Genomic DNA, 17055 nt, shown 5'->3' on the forward strand with positions numbered 1-17055 from the left:
GTTGGCCCAGGATCGAGCATTGTTTCGTTCTGCTGTGCATGGGGTCGCTATGAGTCGGTTCCGACTCGATGGCACCTGACAACAACAACAAGACTCAGAATTAACTCAACAGCACTAAACAACATAGCAATTTAGAAAAGCTGGACATTCGGGATATCTTTAACTTCCATCTCATGCAGATCCTTCTAAAAGAAATTATTGTGGGATACTTGAATGATAATGATAACAAATGTGGAAAGACATGTTGAAAATAGCCTAGGTTTTCGCATTCTACTTAAATGCAGGTTAAGATGTAAACAAATTATTTTTGTGACTAGGTATTGACATGAATAGCCACATGGTTTATAAAAAATAAACTTGCCCCAGTAAGAAATTTTTAAAAAAAGTCTTCAACATGTCTTCCTGCTGCACTGTTTGTAGGGTGGATGCGAAAAGCAGAGTATTTTCATTTTTGTACCCCACTCATGTTGTGAATGACTAATCCTAAAATACCAGTTTAGGTATAAACCAAGGCAAGGTGGAAGCAGGGAAGAACACAGGGGGTGGGGGGGTGTCAAAGCAAAACTAGCAAAGTAGTGAGTGACGAAGTCTGAGTGTCTATAGCCAGGAACATGGAAGGTGCATTAGCAAAACATAAATCCCAGACCTCATATAAATATGGCTTTGCCTTTTAACAACCAGAAAGTAACCGAACAAGATGATTTTTATACCTGGCATTTTAAAGAAGTGGCAATTAAGCAGAGAATCAACCTAACAATTTTTCACAGTTCCCCATTTCCAAGCACATAACGCGCTCCAATTTCTAGGAAAGGAAGTGATCCGGAGATGTTTGAAAAGAAATTTTGCTGTCAATGGTGAGCCAATTTTGAACGGAATTTGTGCTTCTTTTGAAATGATATGCACTCTCATTAGTACTATGTAATTCTTTAGTAGACATGATAGTATACCTACATTGATCTCATTGATCCTTAATAAAAACAAAACATGAAGAAGCTAAGCTAAGGCCAACCCATGTCATTGCATTGATTCAGAATCACACCGACCTGGTAGGACAACTAGAATTGCCCCTTAGGATTTCTAAGGCAGCTCTAGTAGAACAGCTGGTTAAGCACTGGGCTACTTACCAAATGGTGGGCGGTTTGAACTCACCATCTGCTACATAGGAGAAAGATGAGGCAGTCTGCTTTTATACAGATTTACAGCCTTGGAAACCCTATGGAACTGTTCTACTCTCCCTATAAGGTCACTGTAAGTTGAAATTGACTATGGCAGTTGACAATTTCACCATGAAGCTGCTGGCTGAGCTCTTTAACCACTTCGCCACCAGGGATCCTTGAAGATAAGGCACTTAGAGGTTAGTTATTAATTTGCCTGAAGCCACAGAGGTAGTAAACTGTTGGAGCAAGAATCCTACCCTAGCAATTTGGTTCCAGGACACCATGCTCTTAAACTTGAGGCTTCTTCTGATCATTATATTGCCTTTCTTTCCACTGACTTTGTTTCTAATTCTTCCAACTCTTAAAACTGTTTAGGGCTGGCAGGAATTTATCACATCAGCTCTTCCTCACTTAAAAAGCAAGTTGCAGCTAAATTCCAAGTCTGACATATTTAAGACTGTTAGAAACTTTGAGAGTTTTTCTTTCACTGGCTAGGAAATGCAAATTTATAACTTCACACATTTCCCTTTTGAGTTCCACAGCCTATTGCCATGTCCAACCAGGCACCCTGAAATGAAGACGTTAAAACGCATTGTGCAAGAGCTTTCGTGGGAGTTGATGTAGCGCGTACCATTTGCGGGGTTTTCTCACATATGGGTGTAAATAAGCGGCTGTGGCTCCTACCTGGTCTCCTTTATGTAGAAAGCACAAAAGAGCCAACGAGAAAACCTGCGGCTAAATGTTAGGTAGCAGGTAAAAAGGATAAAACTGCCCGTGCCCTTTCGAAGTAGATGGGATCATTTAAGAAAAAGAGCGTTAAGAGGCGGAAAGTTGTTCCGAAAAATTCAATGAGAAATCTAACGTCTTTCCTCTTCAGGATTTTACGATTCCATGTGTTTACAAAGACTGTGTGGGACTTAATCTTTAGGCAATCAAGTATCCCCGACGCCTTTCAGGAAAAGATTTGGGATTTAAAATTGCTTTCCGTGTCTTCTCTTCCCTCCATTCATATTACTCTTTCCTTTAAATTTTCAAGACCCTCAATGCCTTCAGGAAACCACCTTCCTTCTCATTCTCAGGCCCCCTGCAGTTTCGGAATCAGGAAAGTTGTTTGTTTTTTTAAAAAGAAGGGTAAACCCTTAGCCACGGAGATTTTAAAAAGCGCGTTTTCGTTACCTCTCCCTGGCGAACTATGTCCCTACCGCGCCGCCGTAGCCAGCCTCACGCGGCCCTAAATGCTGCGAGGAGCCGCGGTCGGCGGGACTTCCGTGTTGGCGGGATTCTGAACGCTGCCATGGCTCAGACCGTGCAGAACGTTACATTGTCGCTAACGCTGCCCATCACGTGCCATATTTGCTTGGGGAAGGTAATGGGTGTTTCGGGACACCGCAGCAAACTGGAGTAGGGTGCGAAGTCGTCCTCGGGGCTGAGGACGGTCTCCCGGCGGGGTGGGAAGGGGCGTGAGGCGCAGAGAAGGGAGAATACGAGAACCCGCTTTCTCTGCAGGCGATGGGAGGCCGCATTCCTGGGGACAGCGAGAGTGTGCTGTGATGAATGGGCTCATCTGGGCACCTTTAGGATGACAGAGGCTCGGGGTGTGAACCGAGGGCGGCGAGGGCTGCACCGCGGCTAGCGGCCTCCCGCGGGCCGGCGTGGCGCCTGGACGCCTGTCCGAAACGAATAGCAACAACATTTTACCCCCTGTGCATCCCAGGGTGGTGTGTGTGTAGTGAAGCTGACCCTAGAGCGCAGTGTCCGGAGCCTTGTCCTACTGTTTCTTAGCTCCCTGTCCAGCCAGACTGTTGATGTTCTTGGGCCTACAATAGAAATTGGGAAATCATCTCCATTTCCGAGAGCCTTTGCTCTGGGTTTGGGCTCAAAATGTGTAAAAGAAAATTGGCCCTGAATGGTGTTTAGAATACGGGGTGTGGCTCTTTAAAACCTACGGGTCTGGAGATAGAATACACTCTCATTGTAGTGGCCTAGGTACCTAAATGCGTTTGGGAACCGAGGGGGAGAAAGTACTTTTGAATTAGAAACTGAGTTTTGAATGTTAATGCGTTCCCCCTTCTGGCTTTCATTTCCATCTGTGTCACCCATTCGGTTTCTTGAAGAGCATTTCTTTATCACCTAGACAAGAAGGGAGAAGACACATTACACAAACTGGTTGTTCCACCCTGCTTTGTTTTAAAATTTGTGATGTGTCTCTGTTTGCCCCAAGTACAGACAGTGAAACTACAGCTGGAGGCTTAGAATTGAATAATACGGATTTGACTGAGCCAACGCTTGAGACCCAACCACTACCATAGGTGGTGGGGAAGGGAGGGAGGGTGGGGGAGGAACTGAATACTGAGTTCAAGAAGTAGTAAGAAGTCATGCTTGGAAACAACAACTGTGAACTCTGATCCCACTCAGAATGAAATGCCAACAACATAGCCAATGCGCTGTGAGAACATTTAGGGGGTGGCTTCATCAGTTCTGACTGGAGAGATCAAGGAAGACCTCCTGGAGGGTGGTGCTTCCCTGGGCATTTGCTACCACTGGCTACATCTATGGCTTGGGGGACGGAAGATGATGTTTCCATTAGCAGCAGTTCTCTACATTTGACTACCAACAGTAAAGTCTCAGTTGTTGTTAGTTGCCATCAAGTGGGTTCTGACCCATATGGACCCTGTATAAGGAACCAGGAGCAGAAAATCTCAGTAGTATATGTTAAATTCTGAGTTAATTTCATTCAAAGCTAGCTATGAAGGATGATTAAAAATATCCTTGGGAAATAATTTTCCCTGTCCTTAGTTGTATACATAATATCTGGTTTGCATTAGTAAATACTCTTTCCTTTCTTTTTTTTTAACCATTATGTTGAAAATAAGTACTTTTTTGTCTGATTTCCCAAACCTGTACTTTTGGATTTAACATAAATGATATTTAATAGATTATATAATCTGAAGAGAAACTACCAGCCATTCCGCAGGAGAAAGATGAGACTTTCTGCTCCTGTAAAGATTTACAGCCTCAGAAACCCTGTACAGGGTCGCTATGGGTCGGAACCGACTCTACAGCACTTAACAACAACAAGAGATTATAGTGATTGACAGATGCCTTTGTGTACATTTAATTATTTCATTTTCTCCTCGCACCAATGGTGTGAGATAGAACAGATTTTAAGGAAATTAAGGCTTAGAATCTGTAGTGGTTGAATTTATTTCTGTCTTTAGTAGATTACTTTCTAAAACACTTATTTGATCTCTTTCACTTGCAAACAGTTTTGGTGTCTTTTTCCATACTGATTAGTTTCATTTCCAAAAAAATAGCAAAATAATAGTAAAATGAGTGCAAATTTGTAAACAGGCATTTGTGTGTGTGTGTGTGCTGCTGCTGCTTGCTGTATGAGCCCAACTCCTAGTAACCTTGTATACAATTTCTGAGATTGTAAATCTTTAAATGAGCAGAGAGCCTCATCTTTCTCTTACTGAGTGGTTTTCTGCTACTAGGGGGATTGGCAGTTCAGACTCACCAGCCACTCTTCGGAAACCCTATACGGGGTTGCTGTGAGTTGGAAACAACAGCAACAACAAAGGTGGAGTTCTTGGTGTGGTGCTGTAGGGTCAGCACTGGACTGCGAGCCACAAGGTCAAACCCACCAGCCACTCCTAGGAAACCCTATACAGGGTCACTATAAGTTGGAACTGACGCCACGCCACGGCACTTAACAACAACAACAAGGGTACCAAAATGTATGGTGACTGAGGACCTCAACTCTACATTCAGACTGCTTGGGTTCTAGGTTTTAATCTAGGCTTCACCACTTCCCAGTTATATGACAGTGTACAAGTTACTCAGCTTCTCTGAGTTTCAGTTTTCCTCTTTGTAACATGAGAATGTAAATATCAACTCTCTCATTCTCTGTTGGGAGAATCACTCTTATGTAGTAGTACTTAGCAGAAAGTCTAGCATATAATAATTATCTATCAGTCTCCTGGTGTGGCGCTCTAGGATCAGCACTGGACTGCGAACCACATCGGCCGTTCAAACTTACCAGCTATTCCTCAGAAACTCATATACAGGGTCACTATGAGTCGGAACTGATTCCCTGGCAATTAACAGCAACCAAAACATGAATTAGAACAGACACTGACTGCAACACCTAACAACAACAATGGACACTGAAGCAGGTGCTCAAACTAAGAAAAACTCATTTGTCTAGGCCACATTCTTTTCTTATATCCTGTATGAGGCTTGTTACGAGCCGTCAAGTGGTTTTCAACTCATAGTGACCCTGTATAAGGTTTCCAAGGAGCAGTTGGTGAGTTTGAACCGCCGATCATGTGGTTAATAGTCCAGTGCTTATGCTATAGCACCATGCCAGAACTCCTTTATGAGGCTAGAACACTTCCAAATGAAGATGTACCCTCCAAATAGTAAGAGCTGTTCTGGAAACTGCCATAATGCCTCCAGGATTATCACCTGGTTCCATTTCGTATAACTAGTACCTTTTGTATACAAGAACAAACATAATGCCATCAAGTTGATTCCAACTCATAGCCTATGGCCTATACTGTAAATCTTTAAGGAGCAGACCATCACATCTTTCTACCTCAGAGCAACTGGTAAGTTTGAACTGCTGATGTTGCAGTCAGCAGCTCACTGCTTAAGAAAATAGGATTTGCTTGTGGTGCCCCCCACCCCCCTATAGCTTCTCCCCCCTTACCCTACCCCACCCCACATTTGTGACATACTAGAAACAACATGGAGTCCTGGTGTTATGTAGGATAAGCAGTAGGCTGTTAACCACAAGTTTTGCAGTTCAAATCCACCAGCTGCTCCTTGGAAACCCTGTACAGGGTCTGTGTGAGTCAGAACAAACTCAGCGGCTCTTAACCACAACAACAGAAACATGGCCTAGATTTCACACCATGCCCCTAGTGTCACTTCTCACCTCCCTAAGACACATCTTTGGCCACCTGTGTGGTATCATTGAAGGTCAGCTTGAAGATCCTTCCTGCCTAGCCCTCTTTTAGATAATTATTTTTGAGTTGCCCTCATCATTTTCCCTAAATCTCACCATCAGCATCTTTCCTTTGGGCTGTTCAACAGAATTAGGGACTGTTGTCCCTGAAAGATCACTGTAAAAAAAAAGTATATGTATGTATGTATGTATGTGTGTGTGTGTATACAGACATACATACATATTATTTTGAAAGAGTGCTGGGCAGGGAGGAAACATTTATCTTAAAGTACCTGGACCTTAAATTGAAGAACTAAAATAGATAAGTTAGGAGAAAGAACTAAGGGATTGAATCAAGTGTGCACATGGCCAATACATTGTCTTTTGAATATTAATGTACTTAAAATTGAAAAGTTTGGACATTTTGCATTATTAAGTACTTGTCCTGCAGAATGATTTATATGTAACATGTCTTCTTGCCTATTCCTCCTTAACTTTTTTTCTATCTCTTGGACTGGTGGGCCACCAAATCAAAATGTTGGCATGATCTAGCCCAGGTTACCTATTAAGCAACATGTAAATTTATTTCTAGATAGTTTTAGGGGGTTATCTCTACAATTAGAAACCAAGCTGTAAGACCAAAGTATTGTGGCATGTATACATTTATTGACTGAATGTGTGTTTTGTTATGTTATTGTTGTTGTTAAGTGCCGTCAAGTCGATTCTGACCCATAGCGAAACCCATAGGGTTTCCAAGGAGTAGCTGGTGAGCTTGAACCACCGACTCTTGCAGTTCTGGCGCATTAACCCTCAGCACCACACCAGGTGGCCCACAGTTTTCTGAAAAGGTTAAGGGATTCTCAAGAGAATTACTAGTCAACTAGACTTTAAATGCTGTTTAACACTATTGTATCATATTCCATTATTCCTCACTTGAGTATGAGACCAGTTATTATTCAGTATCCATTGGGGGTTATTGATTGGCCAGCAAGTCATCCTCTCACTACACTGGGTACCATGCTTCATAAATATGAATAAATTAGAGTATTTTGAAAGAGTTTGGAAGGAATTGAAATTGATTTTGGAATATAATTGTTATGGAATCGTATTGGAATAAATAGACATGATGGTAAATCTTTAAATACTTATACGTTTCATTGGAAAGAAATCAAGTTTTGTGTTGCTCCAGAGTACTAGGATTTTTTTGAAAAACAGGACAAGTTTTCTGGCTGAAATAACTAGAAATAAAATCAGCTTCCTCACAATATGGTGGTCCACAGCCCTTTAGTGTCCAGTAATATACTGGACTATTGCCCACTATCAAAACAATGTTTTTGCTCCGTATTGTTGGTTAGAAATGTAGAAGATGGGGATTAGGACAAAACCTTATGCAACTTCAAGGCAGCTCCATGTTGACAGAATTTATAAATTGATATGCGTTGGTGACTGCTTATTAACGAACAAGTGATCCTTTCACTATACTGTGCCCACCCTTGAGTTTTGATTGCCTCTCATTCCCCAAGATTGAGTTTAAGGCCAGCCTTGTACATAATTGTTGCAGAATTTTATTATTTTTTTTAATAAAACCTACATGGAGTACAAGTTTGTTTCTTTTTACAAGTTGCTTATATACAATAGCTGACAGATTTCACAAATAAGATGCTATTTGTGAAGCATTATTATAAAGCATTCTTGATCAGATGATGGTAGGAGAGGGGAGACGTATTACCCTTCCTCTTACCTACACGGGTGGGAACCTAGACTTACAGATATTAAAAAGGTGGTTCAGTTGTCTAATTAACACCTTTTATGTGAGAGTAAATGTTCATTCCTCAGCCAGTGCATCTTACTTGCAGCTACCACCTATCCATCAGTGAAGGCTTGCATGTTGTCTATGATCAGTTTGCACTTGACTACTAACTGATAGGTTAGTGATTTGAACACACCTAATGGCACCATCAGACTCCTGATCTGACACTGTAGGATCAGCATTGTTCTGCGAACCACAAGCCTGGCATTTCATATCTACCTGCTGCTTCTTAGAAACCCTGCACTGGGTCGATGTGAGTCAGAATCAACTCGACAACACTTAACAACAACAGTGGCACCATTGGACCTTGAAAACCTTATGAATAAAAGTGAAACATTGTCTAATATAATGTCGGGAAATGAACACCTCAGGTTTGGAAGACACTTAAATACAGCTGAAGAACTGTCTCCTCAATTTAAGTTGACCTTAGTGACGGGATGAAGGAAATCTTTTGGGACCTTCATTTGCTGTTGGGATATGACACAAAATGAATAGTAGAAAGAACTGCAAACATCGATTGATAACTGGAATGTGTAATGTGCAAAGTATGAATCTAGGAAAATTACAAGTTTTCAAAAATGAAATGGAATGCGTAAAGAATGACATCCTTGATATAAGTGAGCTGAAATGGACTGATGGACTGGGATTGTCCATTTTGATTTGGACAGTCATGGTTTACTGTGCCAGGAGTGACAGTTTGAAGAAGAATGGTGTTGCATTCTTACATAGTCAAGAATATTTTAAGCTTTATCTTGAAATATTATGCTGTCTGTGATAGGTATATACATATATGTATATATATATGTTATTGTTAAGTGCCGTCGAGTCGGTTCCGACCCATAGCGGCCCTGAACAGGGTTTCCGAGGCTGTAAATCTTTATGGGAGCAGAAAGCCTCCTCTTTCTCCCGCGGAGCGGCTGGTAGTTTCGAACTGCTGACCTTGCAGTTTGCAGCCCAATTCGTAACCACTATGCTACCAGAGCTTTTTATATATATATATATATACATACACACACCTACAAGGAAGACCAATATTCAAATTTACTCACTACCGAAGCCAATCTGAAGAAATTGAAGAATACTACAAGCTTCTTCAGTCTGAAATTGATCAACCATACAATGCATTGATTATTATTGATGATTGGAATGCACATCTTGGAAACAAGAGGGAGAAACGGTAGTTGGAAATTATGGCCTTGGTGATAGAAATCACACTAGAGATTGCAAAATCAATGACTTAAGAACCAGAGTAGGCACTCATTACAAATACCTTTTTTCAACATAGTGACTATAAATATGGACATCACAAGATGGAATACTCAAGAATCAAATTGACTGTGTCTGTGGAAAGAAATGATGGAAAAGCTGAATAACATCAGCCAAAACAAGGTCAGGGGCCAGCTGAGGTTGGTTATATGCAACCTCAGGCTGAAGCTGAAGAAACTTCAAACAAGTTAATGAAATCTGAAATACAACCTTGAGTATACTTGTTGTTATGTGCCGTGGAGTCAATTCCAACCCATAGCGACCCTATATAGGGTTTTTGAGGAGCAGCTGGTGAGCTTGAACTGCTGACCTTGCAGTTCAAAGGACTTTGCAGTCTAGTGCATTTATCCACAGCACTACACCAGGAGTCCTTTGAGTAGGGTAGTGGTGGTAATTTCATGTCTGGAGTGAATTCCAACTCATAATGACCCTGTACAGGGTTTCCAAGGCTACAGATCTTTACAGGAATAGTAAGCCTCATCTTTCTCCCTCGGAACTACTGGTAGATTTGGACTGCTGACTTTATGGTTAATCCATTATGCTGCCAGGACTCCTTAACCTTGCATATATCCCACCTGAATTTAGAGACCATCTCAAGAACAGATTTGATATATTAGATACTAATAACTGAAGAGAACCATAGGCGTTGTGGGATGATATCAAATACATCATACAAGAAAAAAGTAAAAGGTCATTTAAAAAAAAAACAGGGAAGAAAGAAAAGACAATTTGGTATCAGAAGAAACTCTGAAACTTGTTATTGAACATGGAGTAGCTAGAGCAAATGGAAGAAATTATGAAGTAAAACAACTGAACAGAAAATTTCAAAGGGCAGCTCTAAAAGGCAAAGTCAAGTATTACAGTGAAATGTTCAGAGTTAGAAAACTAGAGAGGAAGAACATGCGCAAGCGTTTCTCAAGCTGAAAGAACTGAAGAAAAAATTCAAATCTCAACTTTCAGTAATGAAAAAATCTGGACAGAATATTGAACAATGGAGATAGCGTCAAAAGTAGATGGAAAGGAGGGGAGGAAAAAGACGAAGGAATACACAGAATCAGTATACCAAAAAAAAATTATATAACGTTCAGCATTTCGAGAGGTAGCATAAGGCCAAGAACCAGTGGTATTGAAAGAAGAAGGCCAAGCTGTACTGAAGATATTAACAGAAAACAAGGCTCCAGGAATTGATAGAATGCCAACTGAAATGTTGATCTAGTCTTTCCTCCCCTGCTTCCATCTGCCCTTATCTATAACATTTGCCCATCTCAGCCTCTGGTTTCTCTTGATTTGTAGTTGAATCACATTGAATACAAGTGCTGCCTCTGCACTTATAGTTTATACCATTATTTGTATGAATCTGTTTCCTCAAATGAAAGTAAAATTGATACTACCATCCCACTGACTTGTTAGGAGGATTCATTTAAATATCCTTTACCACTGGTTCTTAAGTAGGTGGGGGCTTTGTTGCCCCAGGAATGTTTGGCAATATCTGTAGACATTTCTGATTGTCTCTAAGAGTACTGGATGCCACAGATCTAATATGAGAGTAAATTGAATATAAAGCCTAATAACTGAAGCAAATTATGACTATTTCTGTGTCCTGGGAAAATTTTATTAAAGAAAATAATCTGTTTTGTTTTTATGTGCTAGAGGACTTTAGTAGAGGATCATGCATGAACATGAATTGAGGGAAGAGTGCTAGATTCTCTGTAAGGCAGTTGTACCCAAAAGGTCAGATGTTTGAACCCTCAAGCAGGCTGTCGGAGAAAAGACCTGTCAGTCTATGCCTTTTAAAGGTTGTTGTTATTGTTAAGTGCTGTTGAGTAGATTCTTACTCATAGTGAGCCCATATAGGGTTTCCGAGGAGTAGCTAGTGGGTTCAAACTGCTGACCTTGTGGTTCACACTTGCGGTCCAGCCCATTAATGGTATCCTCTAGCACCACACCATAAAGTTTGTAGCCTAGGAAATCCTAATGGGGTAATTCTACTCTGTAATATAGGGTTGTTGTAACTTGGTGTCCTGGTATGACACTACAGGCTAATGCGCTGGACTGCAAACTCAGTCAGAGCTTCAATATCACCACCCACTCCTTGGAAATGCTATACAGGGCCGCTTATGGGTTGGAACTGACTCGATGGCACTTAACGCAAAGTGAAGGAGCTCTGGTAGTGTAGTGGTTATGAATCAGGCTGCTAACCTCAGGGTCAGCAGTTCGAAACTACGAGCTGCTCTAGAAAAGAAAGATGAGGCTTTCTGCTCCCGTGAAGATTTATAGCCTGGGAAACCCTGCACAGGGTCACTGAGTCAGAACCAACTTCACAGCACATAGCAAGAACAGCAACACCTTAATGGGAAACACAGAGACATGGTTATTTTTAAAAGGATTATTGAAGGCCTTATAGAGAAGGTAGCATTTGATAAGCATTTTAAAAAGTGGGAAGAATTTGGTTTTTATGGTTTAGGGAAGATGGAAAGATGTATCAAGCTAAGAGATAAGAGTATGACCGAGAGGGAGTATCTCCCCCCCCCCCCCCCCCCCCCCACACACACACACACAACTCTCCCATATCCTTTTTAGTGTACATCAGACCTGGCTAAAGACTAAACTTAGTCAGATTAAGGGAAATGACTATTTAAGAACCAGAATATGTTTTTAAAATTTATGAGTAGGGGTTAAAATATTGTTGTTATGCAGAAGAGCAGTGAAAGACTAATGCCGTTTTACAAACAAGCAGTGTAAACTGATGACATATGTTTTAAGAAGTTAGCTCTGGCAACAGTGTGAAAGGTAGACCAGGAAGTGAACATTTGGAAGCATGGAAACTTGGAAAGAGGTCATTGCAATAGATCACTAGTGGGGTAAGATTGGAAAAGAAAGTAAGGGAACATTTGGAAGTGTATTTATTGTATTTTGACTATTCTAAGATGTTGCATTATACCATGTTTGAAATATGGTAACATTTAAAAAATGATAGCATCCTAAATTTGGCAGTGTTTTTCATTCTTTTTTTCTCAGTGTTAGGTAATATTGGTGCAACTTAATATCTTTGGCTTTTTATGCTTGATGTAAGAAGACAGGATTTGGTGACAGATATAAAGGGTGAGTCGGAGACAGTTCTGACTGTTCTACTTCACGTGGTATAGTAATACCATTAACTTTGATGGGAGGGAGGAGTACAGCAGGAGGAGCAGATTTGTGGAGGAGGCCAAGTTTGGTTTGGGATATATTGGTGTGGCGCTGTAGGATAGGCACTGGAGTGTGAACCACAAAGGCAGCGGATCAGCCCTCCAGCTGCTCCTCAGAAACTCTATACAGGGTTGCTATGAGTCAGAACTAACTCCACAGCATTTAACAACAACAAATGGTCCAGGTAGCTGCAGTATCTCCATGTGGAAGTGATAATATTGTTACATTTTCCCTTCTAAAGAATTTGCTATGAAGAAGTCTCTGTGCTAAATACTTTTAATTTTTTTAATCTTAATTTAAATAACATGTACATGAAAAGGGTACTTTAGATGAAGCCACCATTGTCAGAGGAGGAAACTGATGGCCAGAATAATTCAATATCTTACCCAAGGTCAAAAAGATCAATAAGTGGTAGTGCTGGGATTTACCCCAGGTTTGTTTGTTGAAACCTCCTCTTACTGGTGTGGTGCTGTGGATTAATGTGTAGGACTGCAACCACAAGGTCGGTGGTTCATGCTCACCAGCCACTCCTTAGAAACCCTATACAGGGTTGCTATGAGTCAGAACCGACTTGGTGGCACGTAACAACATTAGCCTACTTACTAAAGTCTGGATGCAGAGGAAAATTAGGAACTTGTCTACATAGAATGATGTTAAAGGCATGTGACACATGAGTGTAGGGATTAATTAAAACTATATCAAGACAAGATGGCCCTACCACAAAATGTTAGAGAAAGTACTTTTGTCACCGTCAGTATGTTGCCTAAGCATCTCCCTCTAATATTACTTCAGTTTCATCCAGACTCATTGGTTGACTCTCACATTTTTTACTGCCATTGTTACAATGCATGTCCTACTTTTCCCTATTAGCTCTGGTCATTTATTATTATCCTTCCCTTGTCTCACTTTTCCTCCCTTGGGCGAACCCCAACTCTCTTTAAAACTAGCTACTCATCTATTTCCTGTATAAATCTGACCAGCTGTATGTTGCTAAGATAAATATACACCTATGTTAATTGTTCTTTCTTTGAATTCAAAACCACAGACCTCAAAGAGGAATTCAGTAATGATCAGTACTCTTGTTATATGAAGGGGCTTCAAAAGTTCTGAGGCAAATTCTATTATCTCTTAATTGCATTTTCCCATGAACTTTTTGAAGACTTTTGTTTGTGCCTAGTAAAAGTTCAACTTTCCGAATACCTGCTTGTCTTATTTTTTCTTAAATCAGTGTCCTTTCCCACTTCTTGCTTTCAGCCGGTAGACAATCTTACCTCATATTTAATGACAACATAAAAGCAGTAGAAACAATTTGAACATGAATTTCCATTAATGGATTCTCCAGTTTCTGCATTTGTTCCCACACCTTCTGCCTTCCTTTTGTCTAAGCCAGAATCGTATGCACTGGATCCCACTCCCCTATTGACTCCACTATCTATCTATAGCTATTAAACCTACTGCAGTGGAGTTGATTCCAACTCACAGGGATCCTGTAGGACACAGTAGAACTTAATAGGGTTTCTGAGACTGCAAATCTTTATGGAAATAGACTGCCTTATCATTCTCCCATAGAGTGACTAGTGGGTTCAAACTGTAAGCCTTTAGGCTAGCAAGGGTACTGCTTAATTACCAGGATTCCTATGATGACTATTTACTAACCTCCTTTTTCCATCATTAACATCCTTGTCTCAGTGTATCATTTCCACTGGCATTCTGAACCATGGTCTCATTTTTCAAGCTCTCACTTTACAGCAGACATGAAAGAATTGTCATCTCGGTCATTACTTCTTCACCTCCCATTATTGCCCAACCTCCAGTCAGGTTCCCATCTCCAGTATTCACTGAAACCCTCCCTGCTTGTGGTAACAGAATTTAGTAACCTCCTTTCAGTCAAATCCTATCGTCACTTCTTTGCTCTCATCAAACTTTGTCTCTTATCAGCATTTGACATATCTGGCTATTTTGCCCCTCTTGAAAAGCATTCTTCTCATGGCTTCATTGAGATCATGTTCTTCTCTACATCATAGGCGCCGCCCTCCTTCTCATTTTCCTTTGCTGGCTTTCCTCTTCTCTGCTCCATATTAGAAAGCTACAGACCTTAGTCCTGGAACTCTTTGCCTTCTCCATCTCTTCTCCCTATTCATAGGATCTCATAACTTTAGACCCTACCTTGCTAGTTTTTTCACTTGAAAACTCTTGTATGTGCCTAGTAAAAGTTCAACTTTCCGAATACCTGCTTTTCTTATTTTTTCTTAAATCTGTCCCTTCCCACTTCTTGCTTTCAGCCGGTATTTAACATGTAATCCTGTATTTAACATGTAATCACATATTTAACATGCAATCCTGGTGATATATGGTAGGATAAGCACTGGACTGTTAACTGCAAGGTCAGCAGTTCAGACCCATCAGCCACTCCTCAGAAACGCTATATAGGGTCAGTGTGAGTTTGGACCAACTCAACAGCATTTACAACAATAGAGCAGAATCTTTCATTTCTACCATGTGTGAAACCTGTTCCTCACCTAATTTTCACATCCTAGTAAATGGTAGTTAGTGCTACCATTTAAAAACTCGGTGTTTAATAACACTGAGTTGCTCAAATTCCTTTTTAGATTGAGGAGATACTTAACCTTTTTGTGGGAGCAAATACATAGAAAATTGTCGAGGTCCTATGTTGGGGTCCCGCCTCGACAAGGAAGTGTGGGTGTCACGAAGAAGGGAGATCTGATGGCGAAAGTGATAGAGACGAAATATATACAAAAAAGACACAGATATGATGCAAACTGGCAGGTAGACAGATCTGCAAACATATTGCCTAGCATTGCACAGCATTGCACAGCATTGCATGCAGAACTCACTTTACCTCAGCCTTTTAGTCTCTTTTTTAGGGAGGGATTTGTTACAAAGGAAGGATGTAATTCATTCAGGGAGGATGTGATTAAGACAGGATATGGAACTGAAATGTGATTAATCATTCAAAACAGGACATAATGATTCACAGGAACAACTTTTAAGATATTTTCATAGTTTTTCTTAACAATCTAACATTTTTATTTTTACAGAAAAAAAGGCTCAGTCAAGCTGTTATATATTAACTTTTAGGTTTAAATGATCTAGAGTAGCATCGTGCTGTTTCTTAAGGATACATAACATAAAGCAAGGTTCCTGAAAGGAGCCAAGTTGTCTCTGTACACTTTGCAAACTTTTGTTTGTGAGCAAGATCTCAGGCACCTGGCTTCATTTATCTATACCTAAAATGCTACATTGTTCTTAATATTCTTATATACTTTCAGGAGGAAGGATAGCATCTGGGTTAAACTGATTATATTTAGAGGTGGTTTAATGGGGCTGCCACTGATCAACCCAGGGTCTGCAAATGCTGTCCCCAGCAGAAAATATAGATTGTGCTTCTAATTGGGGAAGCCTGTGGGAGGTAGGAGAGTACTTTGTATCACCTTAAATAATGTACACAGGTTTGTGTCATGAGCACTGGCTATTATTTTCAAATCAGTTTATGACTTAAAAAAAAATAAAGTCAGTGCTCTAAAAGTAGATACCAACCAATCCAAGGAGATTATTCTTCCTGCTTGATCTGAGCATCTTCATATGGGGTTTATGTACTTTTAGGAATATGGTGTGTGTTTGGAGGAGGAGGATGTTGTTAAGTGCCGTCAAGTTGGTTCAAACTCATAGTGACCCTTAATAGGGTTTCCGAGAAGTGTCTGGTGATTTGAACCGCCAACTTTACAGTTGAGTGCTTATCCTACAGTGTCACACCAGGACTCTTGGAGGAGAATAACAGCATTATATTTCTGGTATTTAGTTTGCCTTTTTTCTTTTTTTTCTTAAACGATTTTATGACTTAAAAAGATGGAAGGCATACAATGAATATACAAATATGTGTCGCAATCCCTTCTGTGAAATAGGACATTATATGATTTGGATGTTATGCTAACACCTGTGTCCATGGGTATGGACTCCCAGATGCAGTGATCAGGACCTGATATGTGATGTTCAGCCCAGTTAGCTCTCACTGAGGATGCCTCAGATGACTGCCTTGCTGTTGCTCCCAGCTCCAGGGAAGACCATCTCACCTGTGAGAACATGCCCAGGAAGGAGACGGTGTAGTCCAAAGGTTTCCAGGACACCCAAGCCAGGTCTAGGCCACCTGGAGCACATAACTTTCCAGTGGCACCCTAGATCACATTGGGCAACATGTAGTGACTAGACTCATCGAGTTGAGGGAGACTGGGGTTGGGAGTTTGAGCCTGGGCCTCCATTGCCATAGACTTAGTGACTACCCAGCCATGCATAGCAGCAGGGCAGAAGAGGGGTTCCGACATCAAGGCAAGAATCTGGTGTCCAGGCACTCAGACACCTGGGTGGCTCAGCCCACAAATGTACATATAGTTGGATGTTGCCTGAATGGATTTTAAGACTTGAAGCCTGGGCTTCAGAAGCAGGTGACTTTTAAAGAAAAAATAGAGCCTAAAAAGAAATTTCGGCTTTGAGGCGGGCTCGACCAACTTAGAGACCCACAAGCGCAGCCCAAAGCGTTTCATTACAACCCTGTCGCACCTGCTGCGCTTCCGCCTCTTGACTGACGCGAGATCCAAGGACAGAAATCCCACCTTTGAGCCGGACTTACAGAGCCATAGAGCAAGGAAATTAGTGTTTAACAACAACCA

At 41.0% G+C, this 17055-nt stretch overlaps 1 protein-coding gene across 1 annotated transcript in view; it reads left to right on the plus strand.

The window, feature by feature from the left end:
• Positions 1-2405: 2405 nt before the first annotated feature.
• Positions 2406-17055, plus strand: part of RNF219 (ring finger protein 219) — a 53553-nt gene continuing 38903 nt past the window's right edge. The window contains exon 1 of the mRNA XM_006832019.1: positions 2406-2523. Coding sequence (XP_006832082.1) covers positions 2452-2523 — 72 coding nt within the window. The 5' untranslated portion in view covers positions 2406-2451. The remainder of the gene's footprint in view (positions 2524-17055) is intronic.

Source organism: Chrysochloris asiatica, unplaced genomic scaffold (genome assembly GCF_000296735.1).
Source record: "Chrysochloris asiatica unplaced genomic scaffold, ChrAsi1.0 scaffold00005, whole genome shotgun sequence".
NCBI classification, from domain to species: Eukaryota; Metazoa; Chordata; class Mammalia; order Afrosoricida; family Chrysochloridae; genus Chrysochloris; species Chrysochloris asiatica.